Source organism: Ammospiza caudacuta, chromosome 3 (assembly GCF_027887145.1).
Source record: "Ammospiza caudacuta isolate bAmmCau1 chromosome 3, bAmmCau1.pri, whole genome shotgun sequence".
Classification (NCBI taxonomy): domain Eukaryota; kingdom Metazoa; phylum Chordata; class Aves; order Passeriformes; family Passerellidae; genus Ammospiza; species Ammospiza caudacuta.
Window position 1 is genome coordinate 97,645,454 of NC_080595.1, and position 22,578 is coordinate 97,668,031.

The following is a 22,578-nucleotide window of genomic DNA, read 5'->3' on the forward strand; positions in this document are numbered from 1 at the left end:
CCAACCTGAAAAACAATACAAACAGATACATTTAATTAGGTGGCCATCTGATCCCTTACACTGCAGAATGCAGTCAGGCTACTCCTAAAGCACTTGTAAGCCTGAATCCTCTAAAGAAATATACAACATATACTTTCCATAGAGTGCATGTGTTGTCATGTAATTATTAAATACATTTATCGAGTCCCCACCCTACTAGCTTCCACTGAATAAATCTGATTCAGAAAACGCACTGGTAAAACTTGTTAAGATTGCAAAACATTGCAGCATTGCCCACCATCATGTTAATAAATAACACTTAACAAGCACATGCAGTAGAGAGCTTGTTAAAGCAAGTCGAGAAGGTCTTAAATAACTCATTCTTAATTCTGTAGGTTTTTTCTATTAACATCACATTTTATTAAAAAAATAAGTTTCCTATATTTAACATGTATATTATCTTGCTGTATGTGACTGGAGATCTTGAGACCTTTAACATTGAAAGACAGTAAATCCAACACTTTCTTCACTGCTTTGAAAAAGGGTAAAAAGGGAGGGAGGATGAAGGGGAAGACAGGAAAGAGAAAGGAAAAGGAAGAAGCACCAGGCCATTCCGCATCAAAATATGAACTTGCATCACAAATATCAGAAAAAGGAAAACTACTTTATCGATGAAATGTGGATACATTCCGTATAATTAAAACATACCATTGGGAAAGCCTAGACTAGGAAGGAATACATACTACCTGCAATTGTCTCTCCTCTAATTCAAAGAAATTCTTTTCCTTCCCTCTCTTGTATAAACTACTATTCCAATATGCCAGTTGCCCTAAAGCCAGATACACAAGACCCTGCATTTCCACAATCTGGAACTATTTTATCCCTATTTTTCCCCACCAGTGGCAAGAATACTGGATAAAAACTTGAAGGAGGAAACAACTCAAGAGGTGTGCACATTACATATTTAATTTGTTGTCCAGGAAACTGCCCCCACATTCTTTCAACAAGAAAACTGCAGGAGTCATGTCTAACAGAACACATGTATGTGGTACTTACATAATTTCCATGGGGCCCAGGGCTTATGCGAGAGAAACCAGGGAATGAGCAACTCCCCTAAATCCCAGTTATCTGTACAAAAGATTAGCAGCCCACAGTTGTATTGCTCTGTGAACAGAGGGTGCCAGAGAGAGTCCTCTGTGCAGGAATGCCCTGGAAGTAACATCATTAGCAGCTGCATTTTCAGGGTTTTGTGAGAATGAAAACTCATGAAGGCCATGAAGCAGTCAGTTAAGACCTGATGTTGTGTACAAAAATAAAATCTCAATGGGCCCAGAGTTCAGCTAATGAACTCTCTGCTGCTTCTCTTTGGGAGAAGGGAATAGTAAATGACACTTCCAGCAGAAAAATCAGGAGAGAAAATGTAATCTGCAAGGAGAGATAGAAGATCCTTCTCTACTCCCACAAATTCCTTCCTGGGAAGTGACACTTTCTGGTTCCCTTCAAAGATACCTGTATAAGTAGAAAAGTGGAAATATATATATCCTTGAACAAATCCTTTCTTACTTTCCTCACTTCAATGACAAAGTCTTTTTAGAACAGGGATAAAGGGCTATATTTGCAGTTTAAGCAACAATGACATTTCAGATTGTAGTAAAATCAAAATACACCGGAAATATCCAAGCAAGTCCCTACATTAGTCTGATGCTACATAAAGCCAAGAACAAACAAGCAAGCAATGAACACTGGTATTTTGGTTTTTTGCATGGATATTAGAAAAAATAGTAATCATACACTTTTTTTCTTTTAAAATGTTCATTACTTAGATAAAGCACATATGAATGTAACATTCAGAATTGTAACATAGAAAATGTAATGTGGGCAATCTGCTATTCCAAGTACACTTACCAAAATACAATTTTATAATGAAGAAAGTCTCAAAATACACCTGTACAACAACTGGGATCCACAAAATATGTTTTAATAGAGTCACTCAAGATCACTTTATTGAAATCACTTTTATAATACTGTTTGAAGAGTTTACCTCTGGTCAAAGAGCACTCTCCCCCTTTCCCTAGCCTGTCCCACTAAAGCAGGGTGGAATTGTAATTGCAATGCGTATCTTCTAAACCCCCAATTCTGAAGCAGTCCTATGAACTATGACACTGCCTACACTTAGATACTGGGAGGATGGGAATCACCCTTGGAGGCCATGGTATATTGAGACACAACCATATTATTGTCTGTAGCACAAGCAGAATAATCTTGTAAAGGGCAACTAAATAGGGTCAAAATATGAATTATCTCACTACCAAATCATTCCCTAGGTGTTACTTAAGCACGTAACATTAAAACTTAACTGAAAAAGAAAAAGGTAACCATTTTATCCTATATTTTCTTTATTTCCTTTATGTTTAGAAGTTGCTATTTAAGTTCTATTAACAGAAATACATAACAAAAGCTCCCTATCAAGTGGAAAAAAAGTAATTACAAATGCTGAAAAAGTTGGCCTCATTAACATATGTACAGACTCACTTAATACACTTAATCTTTCTGGGAATTAAACCATTTTATTACACACATTTATACAGGCATTAAACATTCCCAAGTAACTTTGAACAGAGAACACGCCAAATCTTTAGTTTGGGCAGACAGAAATGTAGGTTTCAGTTTTGATTGTGGAGCTAACATGCAACAGATACAACATTCAGTCTGAGTTGTTGTTGGTAAGTTGTTCTGTCTTTTCCTGCAACATTGAATTTGGGTCTTTCTGTCCCTTCTTGTCCTTGTTCTGCTGTTCCTGGAGCGTCAGGATTATTTTTCGTATTTCTTCTCTTTTGGTTTTCATTCTTGGGCGTGGAAACCAGTCTGTTAAGTTCATTGGTAGCTCAAAACTCAAAATGGGATTCTGAAAAAAAGGTCATTTGGATATTACAGTAAAGAGTTATAACCTCAATGATGGAAGAAAACTATAGTGAGGAAAAGTACATTCTTCCTCACTTCATTCCACAAGCATGGAACAAAATCTCTACAATTTCCATGGTTTGTACATGTATAATTATGGTAAAATCAATCATGCTTCAGTATGTTACAGACTAAAATCCATCCAGATCACACTCCTGATTATAAGAATGCCTGAACAATCTACTGTGTTTGCTACAACTTTTAGACTAAGCATTTTGTCTTCTGCATAAATGTGTAAAACTCTCCTAATTAAAAAAAAAAAAATAGAGAGAGAAAACTACTGCAAAGATACAGGACATTTTTAAAGCACCAAAATGTAGAGCTAATCAGGAGTCCAAAACATTTGTCTTCTTATAAACAGCCTTTAGAATCATGACCAACTAGGCAAGACAGATTTAGATTTCACCTCAGAAAGCAAAGCGCCTGCATACCACCAATGCTTATTATACTTACATTCTATTTTCTTGCTAGGTAGCATTCATCCAAATAATTACGATAATTATTATTATGAAGCATTCTCTACTCCAGTGTACAACAATTCCACCCCAACCAAATGACAATCTGGGGAACAGTGCTGTCTCAAAGAAATTCCTTCCTTTCTGTACTCCAGTTTACATCATCAGGGCTCTTTAAGAGTGAATTACATTCACCACTGAGGTAAGATCAGCAAGGCTGTATGTGAAAAAAACCAGCGACGTTCTTCACAGGAACAGTCAGTGCTTAACGCTGCACGAGCAACATTTTCCCGAGTCAGTTCAGCGCGGGGAAGACAAGCGGCGCCAGGGTGCGAGCGGCTCCCGGGGGAGCCCGCGCTGCCCTCCCGCAGCGGCCCCTGGCGGCCTCTGGCGCGCACAAACATCAGGCTGAGCACCTGCTCCCACACACTCTCCTCCAAGTTTGTAGAGCTGCTGCAAAATGAGACTGTGGGCAATTTTCCAAATACAACGAAGCTGAAATTGTTCGCTGACTAACTTCGAGACAGTCTAGTACTGTGCAGCCAGCTCAGGTTTTCCCTCTCTCCCCACTGCAGTTAATTCTGAGAATATCCTGTGATTTGCTCTGTGTCACATGTATGTGTTGTGGCTATTCTCTGGCAAACAAAGCTGCTGCACACTGCTGGACTACGCAGGACAAGGGATTCAGCCTGGCATAATCCAGCAATCAATTGCAAAAAAAGAATGGGCTAATAAAACTTGGAGAAAGTTTTATTAAACCATTCCAAAAAGGAATGGGTTAATAAAACTCGGTTGCTCCTCGTACCCCCAGTGAACAAAACAGGAGGCCCTTGGTTGTGGTTCTAAGCTGTCAGGAACTCGTCAGTAAAGCAAAGCTTCTGCCTTCCATTTGCATGAATGCATTCTGCTAAAGCCTTACTGCTCTTGAGTAATGTATGAATGGAGGGTGGGAGGGCTGAGGCATGGGTAAGCTGACAGCCTTTCCAGGAAAGGGTTAGCTGCAGGACAGGTTAGAACAATGCTCTAAAGCACCAGGGATTCTAAAGAGTTACTGTCCCATGCAGGCAGCATCTCACTTGACCATCATTTCTCCTCCCAATCTAGACCTTCTAGGTGCTAATGCCTCCTCTTGGGAAAGGAGTTGTAACTTGAAGACCAAGTCAGCTTGCAAGTAAGTAACCATTCAAACAATTCCTTCAATGGAAACAAGATTTGGCATTCAGCTGTAGTGATTTCACTTACATGTTTTCTTACAATTTAAAAACACTCCCAAAAGAAACATAAATCTCCTACCTGTGTCACATTTCTGAATTTATTCAGTCACAGTTCTCAGGGGAAAATTATTAAGCTTTTTGTAGTGCGTTTTTAGTTTAGATTTTGATCTCAAGTTCTACTGGATGATTTTAAAGGGTACACAGCAGAAGAACAGAAAGGAAGACTCTAAATGTGTTTTCTTTAGATTCTCTCGAAAATTTCATGGCTTACAATTACTTTATGTACATGCAACTAAAAAGGTTAATTAGTTTATTTTCAAAAAAGTTACTCTGTGTGTTTATGCAAAAATTAGTTTATAATGCATACTCTCATTGATCGGTATTGAGCTACACTAGGAGGCTTTTATAGTTGTAATCATTTTCACAGCTTATACTTGATTGTTGCAGGAATCAAAATAGCTTCAAGGACATACATACCTCAAAAAAGCTCTCCACATACTGGAGGATGTACACTCCACAATCACTGAAGTTGTTCTGCTGTGGCACTTTTGGGTTGGATCCTTTCATGACATCTTTGGAAAAGCTTCTTTTGCTGCCTTTCCTGACTTCCCATTCCACCTCTAAATATCTACAATAAAAGACCATGCAAATTAAAATGTTTTTTTTAATTCATTGAAGAATTAAAAAAAAAAAAAAAAAACAACAAACCAAAACACCCACCAAAAAACCCATCGAAAACCTGAACCAAATTAAAAAAAAAAAAATCCCAAAGCAAACCAAACTAAAAAGGCCCCAAGCACCAGATAGGAAACTTACTCCCTTAGTGTTTTCACAACATTTGACCGGGAAGGGCCTCTCAGTGAGTCCATAAGCAAAATGCAGGGCCTAACACAGAACACAAGTTTTAAGTACACAGTATTTTACAGCAGCTTGAAAAACACAATGTTACACAGAAAGAGTCTGTGGGGTGGCCTTAACAAAACTACATCAATACCGCAAAGTTCTGCCAGCACTGCTGGAACCTCCTAGTAGGGATAACTAAATGGCAAATTATCTTTATATTTATCCATACACTAAGTACACTTAGGAATGTACTTAGGAAATACAGTATTGTCAGACAATTTGTTACAGTTGCTTAAAACACCTTCAGATGTCTAATGCTCTTTTAGGTGCACAAGGTGTCTGGGACACTGGCAAGAGAAAGTAAGGCACAGAGTCCACAAATGTCCTGCTGGAGTAGCAGCTTGAGGATAGATGGCACACTTTCTTCACACTAGAAGAAAACCATTAGGAAAGCATGTTCAAGAATTGATCCCAGTCTGGATCTGAAATCTAGCTGACAGTTACACACAAAACACCCACCAACTCTAATTGGAAGACTTTTAAAAAGTCTATTTAGAAGACTTTAACAGAAAGTATCTATAACCAAGTATTTTCTAGAGAACCAAGTCTGCTCAAGTCCTCTCCTGCACACTACAGATGCTGGTGTCCATCACTCGATAGGATATCACTAAAGCACACTACCTTTTCAGGAGCCACAAGCACAGTAGTCTTATCAGCCACCTTAAATGCAATTTGGATGTGTACATCAAAGCTAACTTGTATAAGAGTTGAGAATTTGAGCATTATATGTAGTATGTAATTTGAGGGATAAATAAATGCAATTACTTTTCACAAATCTCTGTTTTTTCTTACCTAACAATAACACATATACATTCAAAGTGTAATTCAAAGAAACTTCAAACTAGCAAATTCAGTCAAAATATCTGCATGCATTTATGCACAGGTGTGTTTGCATTTATAAACTAATTTACATGTATGCAATTTTTTAGGCATAAGCAGATGATCACTTAAATAATATTTGCTTGTACTTGTTTTAATTTCTGATAAAAGTATGTATATAGGTACTGATCTTTAAAAAGCATCAAATGCTCTTTAAAATGCTCTTCTGAAAAAAGTAGTACTTTGCAAGGGGAAGAAGTGACAACCTTTTCAAGGTAGTTTTCTATTTTATATAGAAGTAATTTTAAAATATGCTAATGGTAGAGTATTTAAGTGCCCTTAATGACTTTTGATACTTAAACATCAAAGATGTTATGAAATTTCACATTGGATTAAAATATGGTCTGCTGGAAAGTATTATGTACAGATAATCTGTCATCAAAATGGGACAAATTTAGCCAAGCTATAATCAGAAGCTCATAAATATTCTTAAAACACAACACAGATGGATTTTTTCTTGAAAACGTATTAAGTCCTATGTTCCATAACATATATTAATCTGTAATTTTATTCTGCCTCCTAAGAATGTACTGTGAGTATACTGTGAAAGCCTTCACCTTTCTGTAAGCCTTGTAGTCACAAGAAAGGAAATACAAAAATAGATAAATTATGAAAAAAATACAAAGAAAACTGTCAAGACGGCAATACTAGTAGCAATATTTCTGGATTTCGAATCATGCATCTATCACACCATAATGCAAAGAACTGTAGTAAATATTTACTAAGAAATTATTCCTGGGTATCAAATATTAAAAAAGAAAAGTTTTCAAATCCAGAGCACATAAAAAAAATTTTTAAGAAGTGTGGAACTCTTTTATTAGAGGAAAAAAACCAGAGAGAGACAAGAAAGAGGAACAGCTATCTTATTTAGATAAGAAACGGGGGCAGTTAAAAATTACTCCAATATTCCTTTAATAATTTGATTAGTGATAAAGGTTTTTTTCACTTTTAATTATTTAATTTAAAAACATTAACCTGCTTTTTAATATAGGATACATTTGAACATGCTTCTGCACCTTGTTTTTGCAGAAATCCAAGTGCAAAATACCAAAGAACAGCCTTATTGTAAGAAACAATCTTCATTTGCCTGATGCAGCACACAGGCTTAACAGAAACCAAAAAAGCTATTGTTTCACTAGTCGTTTCATTCAATAAATTTGCTGCTCACTGAAGACTTCAATATAAAGTTCTCTCTCAAATCCTAACAGCATGCTGATTAAGGTTCATGTATGACTATTTCTCAAAATTATTATCTTTTATATTTCATAAACTTCTATGAAATCTCCATTTTAACTGTTTTAATACTTACTGTTTGCAGATAGTTGGCTTCAGGTACCATTGTCCCATTTCTGAATTACAGTTATCATCTACAAGGCCACCATCATCACTACTGTCTTCCTACAGAAGCAATGTTATTACAGGTATTTAAAAGCTAATACTGTTTTTTTTTCAAACAGATGCAAAGGAATTTATGGTTACATTTAACATTTTCATTCAACACCAATAACTGAGTTTAATAAAGAAATGACAGCTTTAATCTGAAATTATTCACTGTTTGTTAAGCTGACTAACTTTTAGCAACGTGGTTTCTGAAATTCATGCTGGAATGACATGGATTGAATGCTGCTATTTATTTCAGCCGTTAAACTATAAAAATACGTCTAAACTATGAAACTATAAAATGCAACCGACATGTTCAAAACACTGTGGCTGGTTCACAAAACACTATCTGGTTCTAATACAAATTATCAGCACTTTTCATTGCCAGTCAATACTAGAAATTTGCTTGGCAGTTTCAAACATGTTTTCTTCTAGGTGAAACGAGACAAGATCTGCAACAAGCTGAGAAATAAATCTCTTGTTTTGTTCCAAAATGCAACAACTTGATTCTTAGGGCAAGGAAAATTAAACCATGACACACAGGACTATGGACTGCAATAACAGTCACATCACAAGCCTGGAAACATCCTCTGGCCTTTTGATTTCAATAATGATTGCTAGGAACGATACAGAAGTTGTATGAACAAAAGCACTAAGTTGTTGCATCTAGAAGAATTCCAGTGATCCATAGTTTCTCACCCTTCCATTGAATTCAACATTACTTCACAGATCACAGCATTATGGGGAAGGAGGTCCTTTCCAAAAATGGGAATCCCTGTACCAGCATGATTTATTAACATTTTTGTGTGCATTGTGCACATTTCACTAACACACAGGATCTTGGCACTGAAATCCTCAAGCTATGGCATGAATATGTTATCATATTAGAAACTACTGCCTTGCTCCTCATACACTGGTTTTTGTTGCAGCCTCAACTTCTTTTTTGGCAGATGAAAAGGTTGGTCCCCTCAGTTTGTCATGCTCATTTCTAAACTCGCTCTGTGCATTCTAGAATATATTAGTGACAGCTTCTGCCAGAATTAAATTTTAAGCTACACAGCAACAAATGAGCTTGGAATTTGTTCCTTTCCTCAAAGAACGCAGCTGGCCATGTGCTTGCTTCCCTGCCTTCATGCCATGTATTTCACACTGGAAATACCATACTACTTATTCTCCATCTTCTGGAAACTCTATCTGCTACAAAACAGACAGGCAGTTCCATCAGGCAAAACTCAGAATGTCTGCACAGCTGGCATGACAGGAGACATGGGCTAAGTCAAGAAAACACATTTAGGTTTCAACATCAACTGGAGCTTTTATATGTATGTATGTGTACACATATACATAGCTACTTGGAAGTCATTACAGAGAGCTGCAGATTGAACAATAATAGTTTTTTTCTGGACTCAGAGGACCAGAAAAGGTCATACAACTGGGACATGAGCAGGCAGGCCAGTTATGAAGAGCAAATGTGTAACTTGCATTGAACTTACACTTACAGAAGCATCAGAGCTATGGAATAATGCCCTCACACCCAGCACTGAGTGAGTCAGGGACATTTTAATATTCAGTCTTCCCACAGATTTAAAATCTAAATGTTTTCCAATATGAACAAGAACGGTACTTGATTATAAATTCATGCTGTGTAAATCTGATTAGGAGAAGCACCAATGAAACAAAACAACAAAGCAACACATACTTATAAATGTGTCTGGTTATATCCAGGAAATGCAGCTGAAAGAAGAGTAACTTGTTCTTGGGTTTAGTAGATGAACATGGAGCGGAGGAGACAAAAGATAGAAGTGTACTGACTTTCAGTGCTCCCACTAAAATCACTGTGCAATATAGTCATTACACAAAACACTCACAAAATTACATGCAGGATCAGTACAGCAGTCTTCTATTAAACAGACAAATGAACAAACGTATAATCCTCTCTGTCAGCTAACCTGCAGATTTTTGTAGGTAACCAGTGCTTTGGACTTGACACTTGTAAAGATAAGTAGCTTTGGATAATGTACATTCACAATCTGTGCACCGGTTTTAAGCTGTCCATTCAAAATACAACACAACAGTTGACATTTCCTAAATAAAATTGCTAAATTCTTTACCTGGTTATCTTGGTCTTCAGAAAAATCTATAAGCTCATCTTCATTTAGTTTACTGCCATCAGCTGAGTCTTCACTATAGTTTAGTCTGATTTTGTGCAATCCATCTGTATCAATCACAGACAGCAGGATATTTAAATATCAAATACTAAGTCAGCACTGAAGACCAAACTCATTTTAAATAAATATCTCATATTTCCTCAGGATTGCTTAAAGTAACTGAGATACAGCTAACATATAATTTACTCATGCATTTGAACAAAAGTGATAAGTTTCTTCTAATTAGCCCAACAGAAACTGTTTCCTATTGTGTGAAACACCTAAATAAATTTGAAACACCTGGACTAAAACCCACTATGGAATTTCCCCACAGTTCCATGGAGCCTTTATAAGAGTCTAAATTGATATTGCCACCAAAATGGGCACTCTGATATGCTCTCTAAAATGACCATCAACTCCTATCCCTAGCTGGTTCCTTTCATATCACCAAATACATCCATACACACAATGAGTGGATCTCACTGAAAAAGGCAGTCACTAGCTTATTATTTTTCAACTGCAATAATTTCTTCCATCAGTTCACTGTGGAGACTTGTGTGGGTAGAAGGGGAAAGGCAGCTTAGGAACACACTAGTGGGGAGGGCAGAACGAAGGATCAGCTCTCCTGGGAGCAGCAGCTTAGAAATATTTCAGTTCATTGCATAAAAGATTAACTCTAAATTCACTCCCAATTGCCTCTATGTATTTAGTCACATATTTAGTGGGAAACAACCTCAGAAGAAAAAGAAAAAAAATCAATGTTCTAGCTATACCTGTATAAGAAGCAAATACAGACAGATACAGGCTCACTAGTCTTACTACTGCCATACAAGGACAGATTTTGATAAAAAAATAGTAAACTGTGGAATTAAATGAAAAATAAGTAATTCATTCCAGCAAAACTTGAAATCTTCCTAGAAATGGGCTACTGTAATACGTCAAAACAATGACAAAAATAATATTGGTTATGGTGTCATTGGAGGACATTACCTATTATAGGAAACTAGGTTTTCTGTAATAGTAAATAGGGCAGTGAAGTAGCTAGTGGAAAAAAAAAGGAGAACACACACATTTGAGAATATTTCAAAAGAGATGTTAAGGTAACACTTTGGAAAGAGGTCACCAGTGCAGTTCCACAGGGAAAAACTTGGGAATTAGTTTCACTCAGTACCTTTGAAAAGACCTTAGCATAAGAAGTAGGTCATATACTAATGTGACAGATTTAAAAAAAATAAGTACTAATATTGAGACAAAACACATCTTGTTCAAAAACTGAGAAAAAAATTAGATAAGTAATAAAAATAGATATATTTTGGATGACTTCAAAGTTATTTGGGTATGAACTTCTACACATTCACAAGTTCAACACCAGGATTTAGTTTAAGATCAAGCCATCTGAGTTTAGGCTCCCATGTACAGTCAGCACCTAGGGTCTCCATGCCAGGAAACCAGCATCAGAGCACAGAACTACTCAACAGCTACTCTGTATCTGCTGTAGGATAAGAAGAGAAAGTCTCTTGGGTTCACTGACTACCAGAGGCACATGCTGTCTTTTAAAGGATATCCAGGACTTACAGGGATGGATTTGGCACAGTCAAGATCCACACCCATCTGGAGCAATAGATGAAGGCTGCTCAGATAACCCAAGGCAGAATGCCCATCTTCCATCTGGTTGAAATGGAAGTTTAAATACAGTGTTTCTAAATTTAGCTACCTAAACACATCCTTAGGGTCAATCTCAGCCTTAAATCAGGACTGTGCCCCCTTAGAACATCTGCTTTAATGAAAGGGTGCATCGTCTTCAATACTTGAGCAAGAGAATCTGAGCATTCAAGTTAGAAAGAGAATGACCATCAGCTGCCAGTACAACACAGTCACAAAAAAACCCACAGGAAATGTAATCCTAGCAAAAACCTGTCCTAAGGCACACTCCAACTAATTACAGACAAGCAACAGTCACAGCATCCTACTGTTGACACCCCATCATATAGCAGCAATATCATAAATGGTAACAATCACACACAAAGTGAAAAATCGACTCAAACAAGAACACATCTACATCCACCTGTCCAAGACCTTCTAGGAACAGTGACCATGTTATCACAAATTAATACATTTAGAATAGAAATGAGTACTATTTATACCCACAAAGATACTGAAGTTGTAATAGCCTGCAGTATACAGATTAAACCATACAAATGGTAATATTTTCAGAACTTGTACTACATAAGGTACACAATTCCTTACTCTATAAACTGTCAGTAGGAATACTACTGGTGACTAAAGTAAAAGCTTTTGCATAGTCATTTTCCTACTCTATGCCTTAAGGAGATCCAAATGTTGCAGTGAACAGAGAAAACAACCCTTTTCTACTTCCTTCACCTGCCTCTAAAAGTATGCCAGCTCCTTTGCTCACTTGGGTACAAACTGCAGATTAGTGAGCTCAGTCCCCACAGCAGCAATGAATTGAGACAGCCTCTTTACGTGTAACACAGTGGAGAAAATTCTTTTTTGTTTTTAGAATTCTTTTCTTCTTACTCTTTTTACATACCTTCTTATCAGGACATTAAGGAAATTAACAGTGTTGAAGCAAAACATGAAATAAGACACCGATATTAAGGCTGTTCACATAATCTTGGGTCAGCTCTCCCCTGCACATACATTATAAGGATCCAAGGTCAACCACTATTCTTTCCCTAACAACTGCAATCTTGAGGGATGCAAAGTGGCATCTACAAAATTATTTTGTTTGAAAAAAGGTCATAGAATTGAAAAATTTATCTGATTTAGGAAAACAGTGTTTTATCTCCAGCCCTTTGCCGTGAGAGTTCTGTCAAAAGCCACAAAAACTTGTAAAATGCAATACCTATGAATCACTTATATTGCAAGCACTTGAAGTTAAGCCATATAGTAAACTTTTGAAGTATGAAGTTTACACCATTGCAGAAGTAGTAATAGATCTGAAATCTCCAAATATTTCATTAAAATGTGCATATTTTTACAATTACATACCCATAGATTGGCTAGCAGCTGTGAATTCACCCTGTATACCGTTTTCATCCAGAGTTCTGTGGTCTAGTTTATGGCATGCTGATTCCACAGTGTTAGGTTCTTCCACATCACTGTCTATTTGATTCAGTTTTTTGAAAGCACTTTTTCCCCTACAAGGACTTCTTCTACAACATGAAGATTCACTGTCCTCTATTTCAGTGTTTGGGTCGATTAAAGCTGTGCTGTACTTTTTGGTAAATGTCTTCTTTGCTGTAGACTTGGAAGGCGAGTTTTGTCCATCTAATTCATTTGGCAAAGGAGATGGTGTGCTGCTCTCTCCATCTGAAGAGGAACATTTCATCGGCATTGCAGCATTTTCAAGGAAATGGGGATTTGGTTCATATTTGGGTTTTTCTAAACCAGGGAAACAGATAACAGCCAAAAACCAATGGGCGCTGCAATGGAAAAAAATACATTAAAAACTTGCAATTACATGAATGCCCCCATAATTATTCAAAGACAAACTTTAATAGCTGTTCACTTTTCTGACTAGGTTTTACTCAAGCCTTCACAGGCTTCTGTAAAAGTACAATTTCTCCATGCAAATAATCACCAACAAATTAATTAATATGATGCAGTTAGCTAAAAACAGGTGCTGTCTTAAATATTTATTTCAATTTGCTCAGACTTTATAACTTTTTTATTTCTCTGAATCAAAGCTTATTTCTTTTTAAACATTTTCTTCATTAATGCGTTAACTAAATATTGTAGAGTTCATGTTTTATGGCTCTTTGAAGTTTTCTAGTAGTTCAGCACTAGCAACATAAGCAGTCAGATCTAATGGTATGGCTGAATTGTCCATACCGTTCCACCTATGTGATCTCACAACTGTATTTAACACTTCAGATTTTTAATGAAATCTTGTCAACAGTAAGTTAAAGAAGGAGAAAAGAAAGAGTGCTCCTAATGCCATCACAATGGCTCTGCTGTCTTCCTCACCCTTCACAGAATTTACATTCTAAGTTTTCCAAATCAAAAACAGTTATATCCCCAACACAAAGGGCAAATTTGGCAACAGTTTCCTCCTATTTCCTTGCTTCTTTAGGCTTCACTGACTTGCCACTCAATCAGAACCAGAGCAGCAGCAAATTTAGGGACTGAGGCATTACTAGTGGATTTTGATTGTCCAATTATGAAATTTTCTGAGGGATCCTTGATTGTCTACAGCAAATAACAGAAGCTAGCTATATATTATACAGGTGAAGTCACGTTTTAATGTGTTTTAGGAGACAAAAGAAAAAGCAGTAGCTAAAACATGCATGTCTAACTGCCATGCTAAAAAAATAATTAGATGGTTATGAAGCCCAAACTGCATCAAAACTTGATGGCAATTAAAGTAAGTGGCTATTGAAAGCAGCATGTGTGGCATGGTTTGTCTTGAATGATTCACCACATCTAATAAATGAACACATTTAGTACTGCTCAGCCCTGGAAAGTGTGTGTATTTTATTAACAGAGACTTTCTGTACCAATTATGTCAGCAGACTAGCATATTAACCTGGATGTAAAAAGAGAACAGTCTGTTACTTTTAAGAGAACAATTTGTTTTCACTGGAGACCTGAACAAGAAGGACTGTACAGCCAAAGGACATGGATGTAGTCATGGTTAAATCAAAACACACTGTTCTGAAAATGATTCTGCCCTGGAGCCAACCTGCCCACCTCCACTTACTGCAGACTGACAGCTGGTTAAATGATGAGTCTACATTCCCAAATCTAGTGGTTATGAGATAGTCTGGAAAAACTTGTTGGAACTAGACACCAAAACAAAGCAACTCCCCATCAAACCACCACTTTCTCATCTCCCTGGCTACTTAGTTTTTTTTCTGCTCTGCAACATTCTTACTGTACCTACCAAGAAACCACTGTTGCAAATCAAGGTCCTACCATCACCACTTGACAAGGTTCAGCTTAAGGTGAAGGGACAGTTCTAAGAAGTGTGAACAGGACTATGTCCAGGTGACAGATGCACACCAGGAGTACATTTCTCATGCTCTAATCACAACAGGATGAGTCCATGAGACCAAGCTACTCTAACTTGAAATCACCAACTCACACATGGTGTGAATGTTATGCCTTCAGTACGAACTGTTGTGTTCTACTTGCTGAGAAAGACACTGCTTTAGTTCCTTGTCAGTAAATGAACAAGGCATTGAAAACTACTGTGTTTTAAGTTACTAGCAACATAAATAATTCTTATAAAACCACAGAACTATTTGTTTTCCTTTTCAGGAACTTCTAATTCATACTCATTTCTCCTATGCCTAACCCATGTGCATATGTGAATGACACATGAGAAGATGGTGGGAAGTGAACCGTAAAACAAGTGGAAAGGCAACTAAAAATTTAAATGACACACAAAACAAAAGTTTTAGTACTTTAAGTTTCATGGGAGAAGGATGAAGTCTGGACAGGGACCGGCAGTGGACTTTACACCTGAGTCAATAAAATCCCCTGATCTGGATGTCTTGCCAGAGGTCATGGTACATCAAAAACTAAAGTTAGTGCTGATGAACACCTTTGTTGGGAAAATACAACTTTATAAAAAGAACAGATCTATGTATGACCAGTTATCTCGTAACTGTCTCTATTCTGATAGCCTCAGAATTCAGCTGGAGAGGAGGCAGGAAAACGAGAAGATTGAAAAATTTGCCTCCCACTGCACAATGGCACAGTACCGAGATAAATCATGTTTTATTAAGAAAAACCTCTTTTTCAATTTTTGAAACATCAGCTAGGTATGCCTATGAGATGTTAGTTAGAAAATTCCTGTCTATCTGTCCTTATTTTGTTTTTACTGCATATGTTTAAAAGACAGTACTTTAACTTTTATAAATATTTTGGTTTAAGAACTGTTTAGATTATTTCTGTGATATAGAGAAATGTGTTTGTGACAACTTGCTCTGATCTTAAGGAAAGCAAGCACCATCAAAGCTCTCAGTAACCACTAGAATGCTAATGGTCTGCTTCCTGACCCTTAACAAATAGCAGGACAAAGGGATATAAAGAAAAAGAATAAAGTTCTCAAGGCAGTAGTGATTTTCAATTAAAATTTCTTTCAATATTCATTTATTGTAACTAAAGATTCCATCTGTACCAGAGAGGTCTCATTAGAAAGGACTAAAAATGATAAATCCAAAAGTTACCAATGCCAGAAGATTAGAAGAAAGAATGCAAGAGATTGAGGTAAAATCTAGAAAAAGTACTCACAGAAGTTAATTTCAGCTGTCTTTATATTGTCCGATAATTCTTATACTACAGCATTTAAAGGTCTTACATAACTACTTAATTTTTATCACCTGGAAAAAGATGTTTATGCTCTTAATTTTTAACTTCAACTCTTATTGTAATGTAACTTTCAATTTCAGAATTATGAAGCTTAAGCATTTACCAAATGTGCTAAAAAAGTATGTTCACTTACGCTTCATTAAGGGGAACAAAAATGAAATCTTTCTCAAAAATATCAACATGCCGTGTCCACGTTTTTACTCGCCCATGTCGCTTCTGCTGTATTCTGAAAGAAGAAAACAACATACAATTTGTAGGGTGGCTTATTTTATTTGAGGGAGCATTTTCCAGATATTTTCACCTTAACAGGTTGTTAAGATTTTCAAGGGATATTCTATGTCTGCTACAAATCTAGATGTTTCCTAGAGTTCTGTTTATTTCTCCCTGTATAGCATCTGTTTTTAGGAATCTTCATTGCATTAGCTCTATGTTAAACTGACTTATCAACAGACTTACGAAAGGTTTGAAGTTTCATGAATATTTCTTCTTTCTCTTTGATTAAGGCGTTTATAGAAGAATGAACTGAACACATGTATCCTATCAGCATCTTCTTTTTTCAGCTTTTCAAGTACCAAATACCTAATTAGTTAAAAAAAAGAAAATAAAGAAAAAATAATGGAGGTTTTAATTCAAAGTACTCAACAACAGAGTAAAAAGGACTGCTAACAGGTGCTCCCCACCAAATTGTAGCAGCTTCTCACAGAACAGCTATTTGGAGCTGACTATCCACAGGAACTAATTAATGCAAAACATATGTAAATATTTCAAGGTATTAATATTTCAAGATGTTATTGCTCTGCTCAATCAACAAGCTCTTCTACTGTTCTTGTATTTATTTTTGTTTCATGGCAGGAAAATAAATTTTCAAGGAGTCTTTACATAAAAACCTAAGAGACCTGTATTTTGTATTTGAGCCACCAGATCTCCAAACAGTCCCAAGAGTGACACATTAATTTGATTTTTACTTCTAAAATATGTTTATAGACTTTAACATACACATACACATACTTTATGTGTGGCATAAAACCAGCAGCATGTAACAATTTAATATAATTCTAACATCTGTAGCCTCAGTGACAGCACAAAATTAACTTATGTATTACATTAATCAAAACAAATTCCAGGAAACACAGCTACTCTGGAAAGCACAACTGAACTTTAAAAAAGCCTTTTCTTTTTTTTTTTTCACTTAAATTTGCTCTTGAGATGTTAAAAAGTTCAAAGAACCTTTCTCCAGGTAAGAAAAATGTCACTGTCAAGCAGGACAAGAGAAGAACCAAACTTCCTTGCAAGATCAAAAACAACCTTTAAAATTACAGCTATGCATAGTTGTTTACCTATCAAATTTTAAGTTTTCTTTTCAAGTTCTTAAGTTAACTTTTCAAGTTTCAAAGTAAAAGACGACTAAAAACTGATGTGAAATAAAACTTACTTTAAATAAAAATCAATAATAACATCATTTAAAAATTCTCCTTCATTTAGACAATGGAGGTCTTCGTTGGTCACAGAAATACCACCTTTAGCTGGAGAAGGTGGATAAACTATCAACCTGAGAAGAAAAATACATTCAATAAGAAGTATGAAATGCCAAAAACCCCTCAGAGAATTATTACAGGCAAAAATAAATATCTTACTTTTCTATAGGACCAATAAATACTGTATGTGGTTCGCCAATTTCTTCATCATCATCAAAAAATGGTAACTGTTTATTTCGTTGCTGCATTTTGGACTCAGAAGCAACCTTAAGAGAATAGAGTCAATATTAAATTGCATACTGTGCTCAATTTTATTGAAATGGTAATAAAACTTTGTGAAGTCCAGCAGTGTAATATCTGTTTTGAGAACTTCAAGTCTGTGGGTTTTTTTCCTTTCCTACTTCATCTATTACACTTAGGTCTTTGCTCATTTCTTGCAGAATCACAAAACTTTCTAATTCTTTAAAATGTAGTTGTTTAATGAAAGCATTAATTAACTGTAACCACAACAGTGTAACTTAATTTCTTGTTTGAAATACCATAATTTTACCAGTTGGAAAAAGTTATGTTGTCTGATTATAGTAAAGATTTCTTATCCCTTAATAATTTTTAAGTATCAACATTACCTGTGGACCATTGTATAACTTTACAATCCAACTAAACACCCTAGAAAGTACTGTGAACGTACAGACTATTTCCCATAGTTTCATAATCCACCATGGACCAGTCTGGGAATTTTCATACAAAAGCCATCAAAAGTTGATGGAATTTTTTTTGGCTGACTAACACACTATCCTTAGTGTATTTGTAACCCATATAACGCAATGACTTAGTTCTAAAGCAAAAACATAGTTACATTTTTTATTTTGCTTTCTCTGTGAGATGGGCTTCCTTTGGAATTGTCCTCCAAGCACTTAGTAAATGCAACAAGCCTGGCATTGGCTTCTTCAAAGGAAATTTTCACAAAGAAGTCAGAAATGTTATTTCTAATACCAATGTCCATAATTATTTTTTCAAATATTGAATTTGCATGAGGATCAAGACCAGTTTCAAAAATTAAAATTATGTACTGTTCTTCCTGACCTGCAAATAAAGCAGAGAGAAAATTATTCATTTAGGAATAAAATAAAGCATGTTGCAATTATAAACAGATTACATGGAATTTTAGGGCAACATGAGTACACACAGCTGATAATGTATGTAAGAAGTAATACAGATGTGAGCAGACAAGAGAGAAGGACTAACTGCCAAACCTTTTTTATCAGCATTTGCAAAGAGTGCATTCAAATTCTACCTTAATCAAGAAATGTTAAATATTACATCGGATACATTTTTAAATGACACTAATGCAAAGCTAAAACATATTTTGAAATAACATCTTTGTTATCAGAGAGTAAGACTGTAACCAATACTTCCTCTTTTTCTTACTGCAGTTCCTATCCTATTATTTCACTACAATTTAAAAATTGTATATTCGGTGTAGCTTCCTCTCTGATCCTAGAAGACTGTGCTATAAACATCACTGTTTTTGAAGAAGTTGGAGAGAATTACTCAGATCAATCAGCTGTTATGTAAATATCATCCATTTTTATGATCTGAAAAACCAAAAAGCAGTAAATTGCACTGAAAGGAATTATTCTACACAATCAGAAAAAGTAACAGAATTCAGGCTGCAAATCCCAGTCTCATGCTGTTGCCCAAGAGAGAGCTGCCAGGACCTGTTTTTCCATTTTTCAGACACAAGCATAACCATTTCCCTTTGGTCATTCTTAACCCAGCATGCTATCTCTTGAGAAAAATAATTCCTCAGCAGCACAATTCCCAATCCAATGCACACAGAATTTAGATATCTAACTGGCTTTTGGGTGTTCTGTTTTGGGAGCTAGCCATGTACATACAATTGCTTACACAGTTCTGGATACAGGCTTAAATTAATTTCATTGCTTACAAAGCAGAGAGCAAGTGTGCTATCACAAAGTGCTCCTGCATATCAAATGCAATAAAGCAGCTGGATATAAAACTCTGTGCCACAGCCTCAGGGAGAAGAGCTAGGTGGGGACACTGCTGAGAGCCATTCTCACACAGACATCTTTCTGCTTTTTTGTGAACACCTGTATCCACCTGGGGTCTAATTATTCCTGCTCCCAGAATTTTGTCCAAGTCTCCTGCATGCTCTCCAATTACTTCTGTAATTGTAAGACTCCTTACAGCTCATACTTCTTACAGGACATGGATGAGACTATTACACAGTACTATGGGAGCACTCAACTCTAAAATTGCTGAAAGCATTCTTCCTCTGTTTGAATGCATTTGTGTATGTACAAAACTGTGTCTAAGTATAAATAACCACAAAATCTAACCTGAAGAAAAGCCTATTGAAGAGAAAGAGGACTAAATGTCACATTTAACGGATGTGCATATTAAGATGCTAGCACCTTGAAAATTATGTAAAAATTAAATTCAATTTTAATATATATTAACATAATCCACATATTCTCCAAGCAGGTATTTGTCTATCTCACATCATCATGAAAGGTATGCCAGGAGAAAAAAACCCAAGCCAGCCTATACAACAGTTTTACTAAAACTAAAGGCTGTCAGCAGAACAGCACAGATGGCAGAAGTATTAAAAAAGCTGACATATAAATGTAAAGGCTTCTATACAAAAACTAACCAAACCAACTTGCTTTAATTCAGTACAAATATTAGTGAAAAAATCTGTACTAAATTGACTGAGTGTTGTAACTAGCATGTTTCTGGACAAAGAGGATGCCCATCTGTTCTGAACTGTACTCTTTCTCAGCCTGGGAAGGTAATAGTACTACAGCTACCCCAGCCAGTGATGACCCTTTTTGTCTTAATCACTCATTCATGACCCAAAACATGAATTTACAATTTGAAGTAAATAGTAGAATAAAATTGTTTTACTTACTGTCTCCTTTGCATTCGTACCAGACATTATCTTTACTCATTTTCAGTTGATCTCTCAGACTGCTACAGGTTGAAGGTACTGTTTGTAGGAAAACTACTGGCAATTTTCGGACACTACACCATTCACATTTAGTAAGCTCTGAAGTTTTCAGGTTAATCTCTCTGATATCACTTTCTGATTCTATGAGAAAATAATGACATATTAAAATATAAGAAACATCTGTAAGTTTCCTTTACAATGTCCCCCTTGATTTCAACAAGTAGTCGCTACGTGCTCACTAAATTTCTTAAGTACTTAAAACTTTAACAGACATGCAAGAAGTGACGGTTTTTCATGTCTTAAAAGACAGACTAAATTCCAATGGCATCTGGAAGATGACAAGAAAGCCATCAGAAGCAAACTGTTTTCTGCCCACCAACTCTTTTTATTCCACAGAAAAAAAATCCCCACAATTTCCAGTGATTTAAATTTGCAACTAAAAATAAAATATAAAATATGCTATGACATATTTTACAGTAAGTTTGCAAAATTTTCTTTGTACATTTATCTTTGACCAAGTTCCCAAGTTCATATGAAAAATAACTTTAAAAAGAAAAGCATAAACACATGCAGAGAAATTATCTGATTGCCTGAGGAAATAAAGGACTACTCCAAATTTATTCCCCAAAAGAAATGTCAGTAACATGGTCGAATTTTAACACTGCATCAGATGCTGCCAATGCCAATGTTAAGTTTTTTACAGGTTTTTACTTTATTATAAAACTTGATACAGAAGTGGATATACATGCAAAACTAAAAAAAAAAAAAACAAAAAACAAAAAACCCCAAAAATACCTGAAATAAAAAAGTGCTAAGTGCCCTAAGAGACACAGCATTTAATGGGTCACCATTTTTATGCTACTGATGAATTAGGTGCCGTGGAAATAACTGCACCACACAGCTGTTTTAACTAGAACTTGACAGTTATTTTCTACAAATTATACTAAGCTCTTCAGTGTTTTATTTTTCAAAATGCATTTAAAGCATGAAAACTCAGTTTCTATGCATCTGTATTTTAGATGCAATATAAACTTGACTGAGCAAAGGCTACACTTGTCTTTACAGTTGTGAGACATTTTTCTGCATGTAATTACTACAAAATAGAACAGTTCTCTTCTACAAATAACAACAGCAACATTCAACAGGACTGGATCTTAACAATGCAACTTAAGATTAACAAAAGGTAACAAAGCTTTTCAGGCCCAGAGCAAAACCCTACAAAAGAAAAGAAAGGAAACAGAGCAGGAGTTGTAACTGACCCTTTCCAAATTATGTCACTATTTCTTTCAGTGACATGAAATACACAACTTTCACACTAGAGACAAAACTATGAAGAGAGATCTAGACAGGAAAGGTCCAAGAAACCAGTGTGGCTTTTATTGTCTACTTAACACCACTGAAATTAAAGAACTAATAAAGTTTTAAAAAGTTAACATTTTACAGGAGGGTTGCTCTTGCTTTTTATTTTTGTTAATCACTTTTGTTAAAGGGCAGGTCAAATTTCTACTCTCCATTTTCTTTTATCTGACTACAGACACCAGTATAATTTATTACATAAATGACAAAACGAGAATAAAGGTTACTTTCGGATTCACTTATTAATACCTTTGACAGAGTTACTTAATTATATTGAGTACTAACATAAAATGAAAAATGTACTCACCTTCTTGACTCTCTAGGCGTATTTTGATATAATCCAGGCAAAACTGAAAGACAACACAATTTTAAGATCTCACATCTTCTGCAAATTTTAATTGCAGAAAGCCTTTAAACTGTTAGCAAACATACTTCAATGGACTTAGTATATAAGTAATAAACATTAAAAAATTAACATTTAGAAATGCAAGTTTTAAGAAAAAACAAAATGTACATTTT

General features: G+C 35.7%; 1 protein-coding gene across 4 annotated transcripts in view; it reads right to left on the reverse strand.

Annotated features, from left to right (window-relative positions):
- Positions 1-422: 422 nt before the first annotated feature.
- Positions 423-22,578, reverse strand: part of SENP6 (SUMO specific peptidase 6) — a 72,532-nt gene continuing 50,376 nt past the window's right edge. For 3 of the 4 annotated variants that reach the window (XM_058801407.1, XM_058801406.1, XM_058801405.1), the window contains 13 exons: positions 22,367-22,409; positions 20,665-20,844; positions 18,589-18,815; positions 17,892-17,998; positions 17,690-17,806; positions 16,714-16,836; positions 16,391-16,483; positions 12,931-13,364; positions 9,883-9,986; positions 7,701-7,789; positions 5,426-5,494; positions 5,087-5,237; positions 423-2,884 (listed from right to left, as the gene is read on the reverse strand). In XM_058801407.1, coding sequence (XP_058657390.1) covers positions 2,684-2,884; positions 5,087-5,237; positions 5,426-5,494; positions 7,701-7,789; positions 9,883-9,986; positions 12,931-13,364; positions 16,391-16,483; positions 16,714-16,836; positions 17,690-17,806; positions 17,892-17,998; positions 18,589-18,815; positions 20,665-20,844; positions 22,367-22,409 — 1,938 coding nt within the window. In that variant the 3' untranslated portion in view covers positions 423-2,683. Of the gene's footprint in view, positions 2,885-5,086; positions 5,238-5,425; positions 5,495-7,700; positions 7,790-9,882; positions 9,987-12,930; positions 13,365-16,390; positions 16,484-16,713; positions 16,837-17,685; positions 17,807-17,891; positions 17,999-18,588; positions 18,816-20,664; positions 20,845-22,366; positions 22,410-22,578 lie in introns of those variants that run through there. The other variant, XM_058801408.1, reaches the window with a different exon arrangement.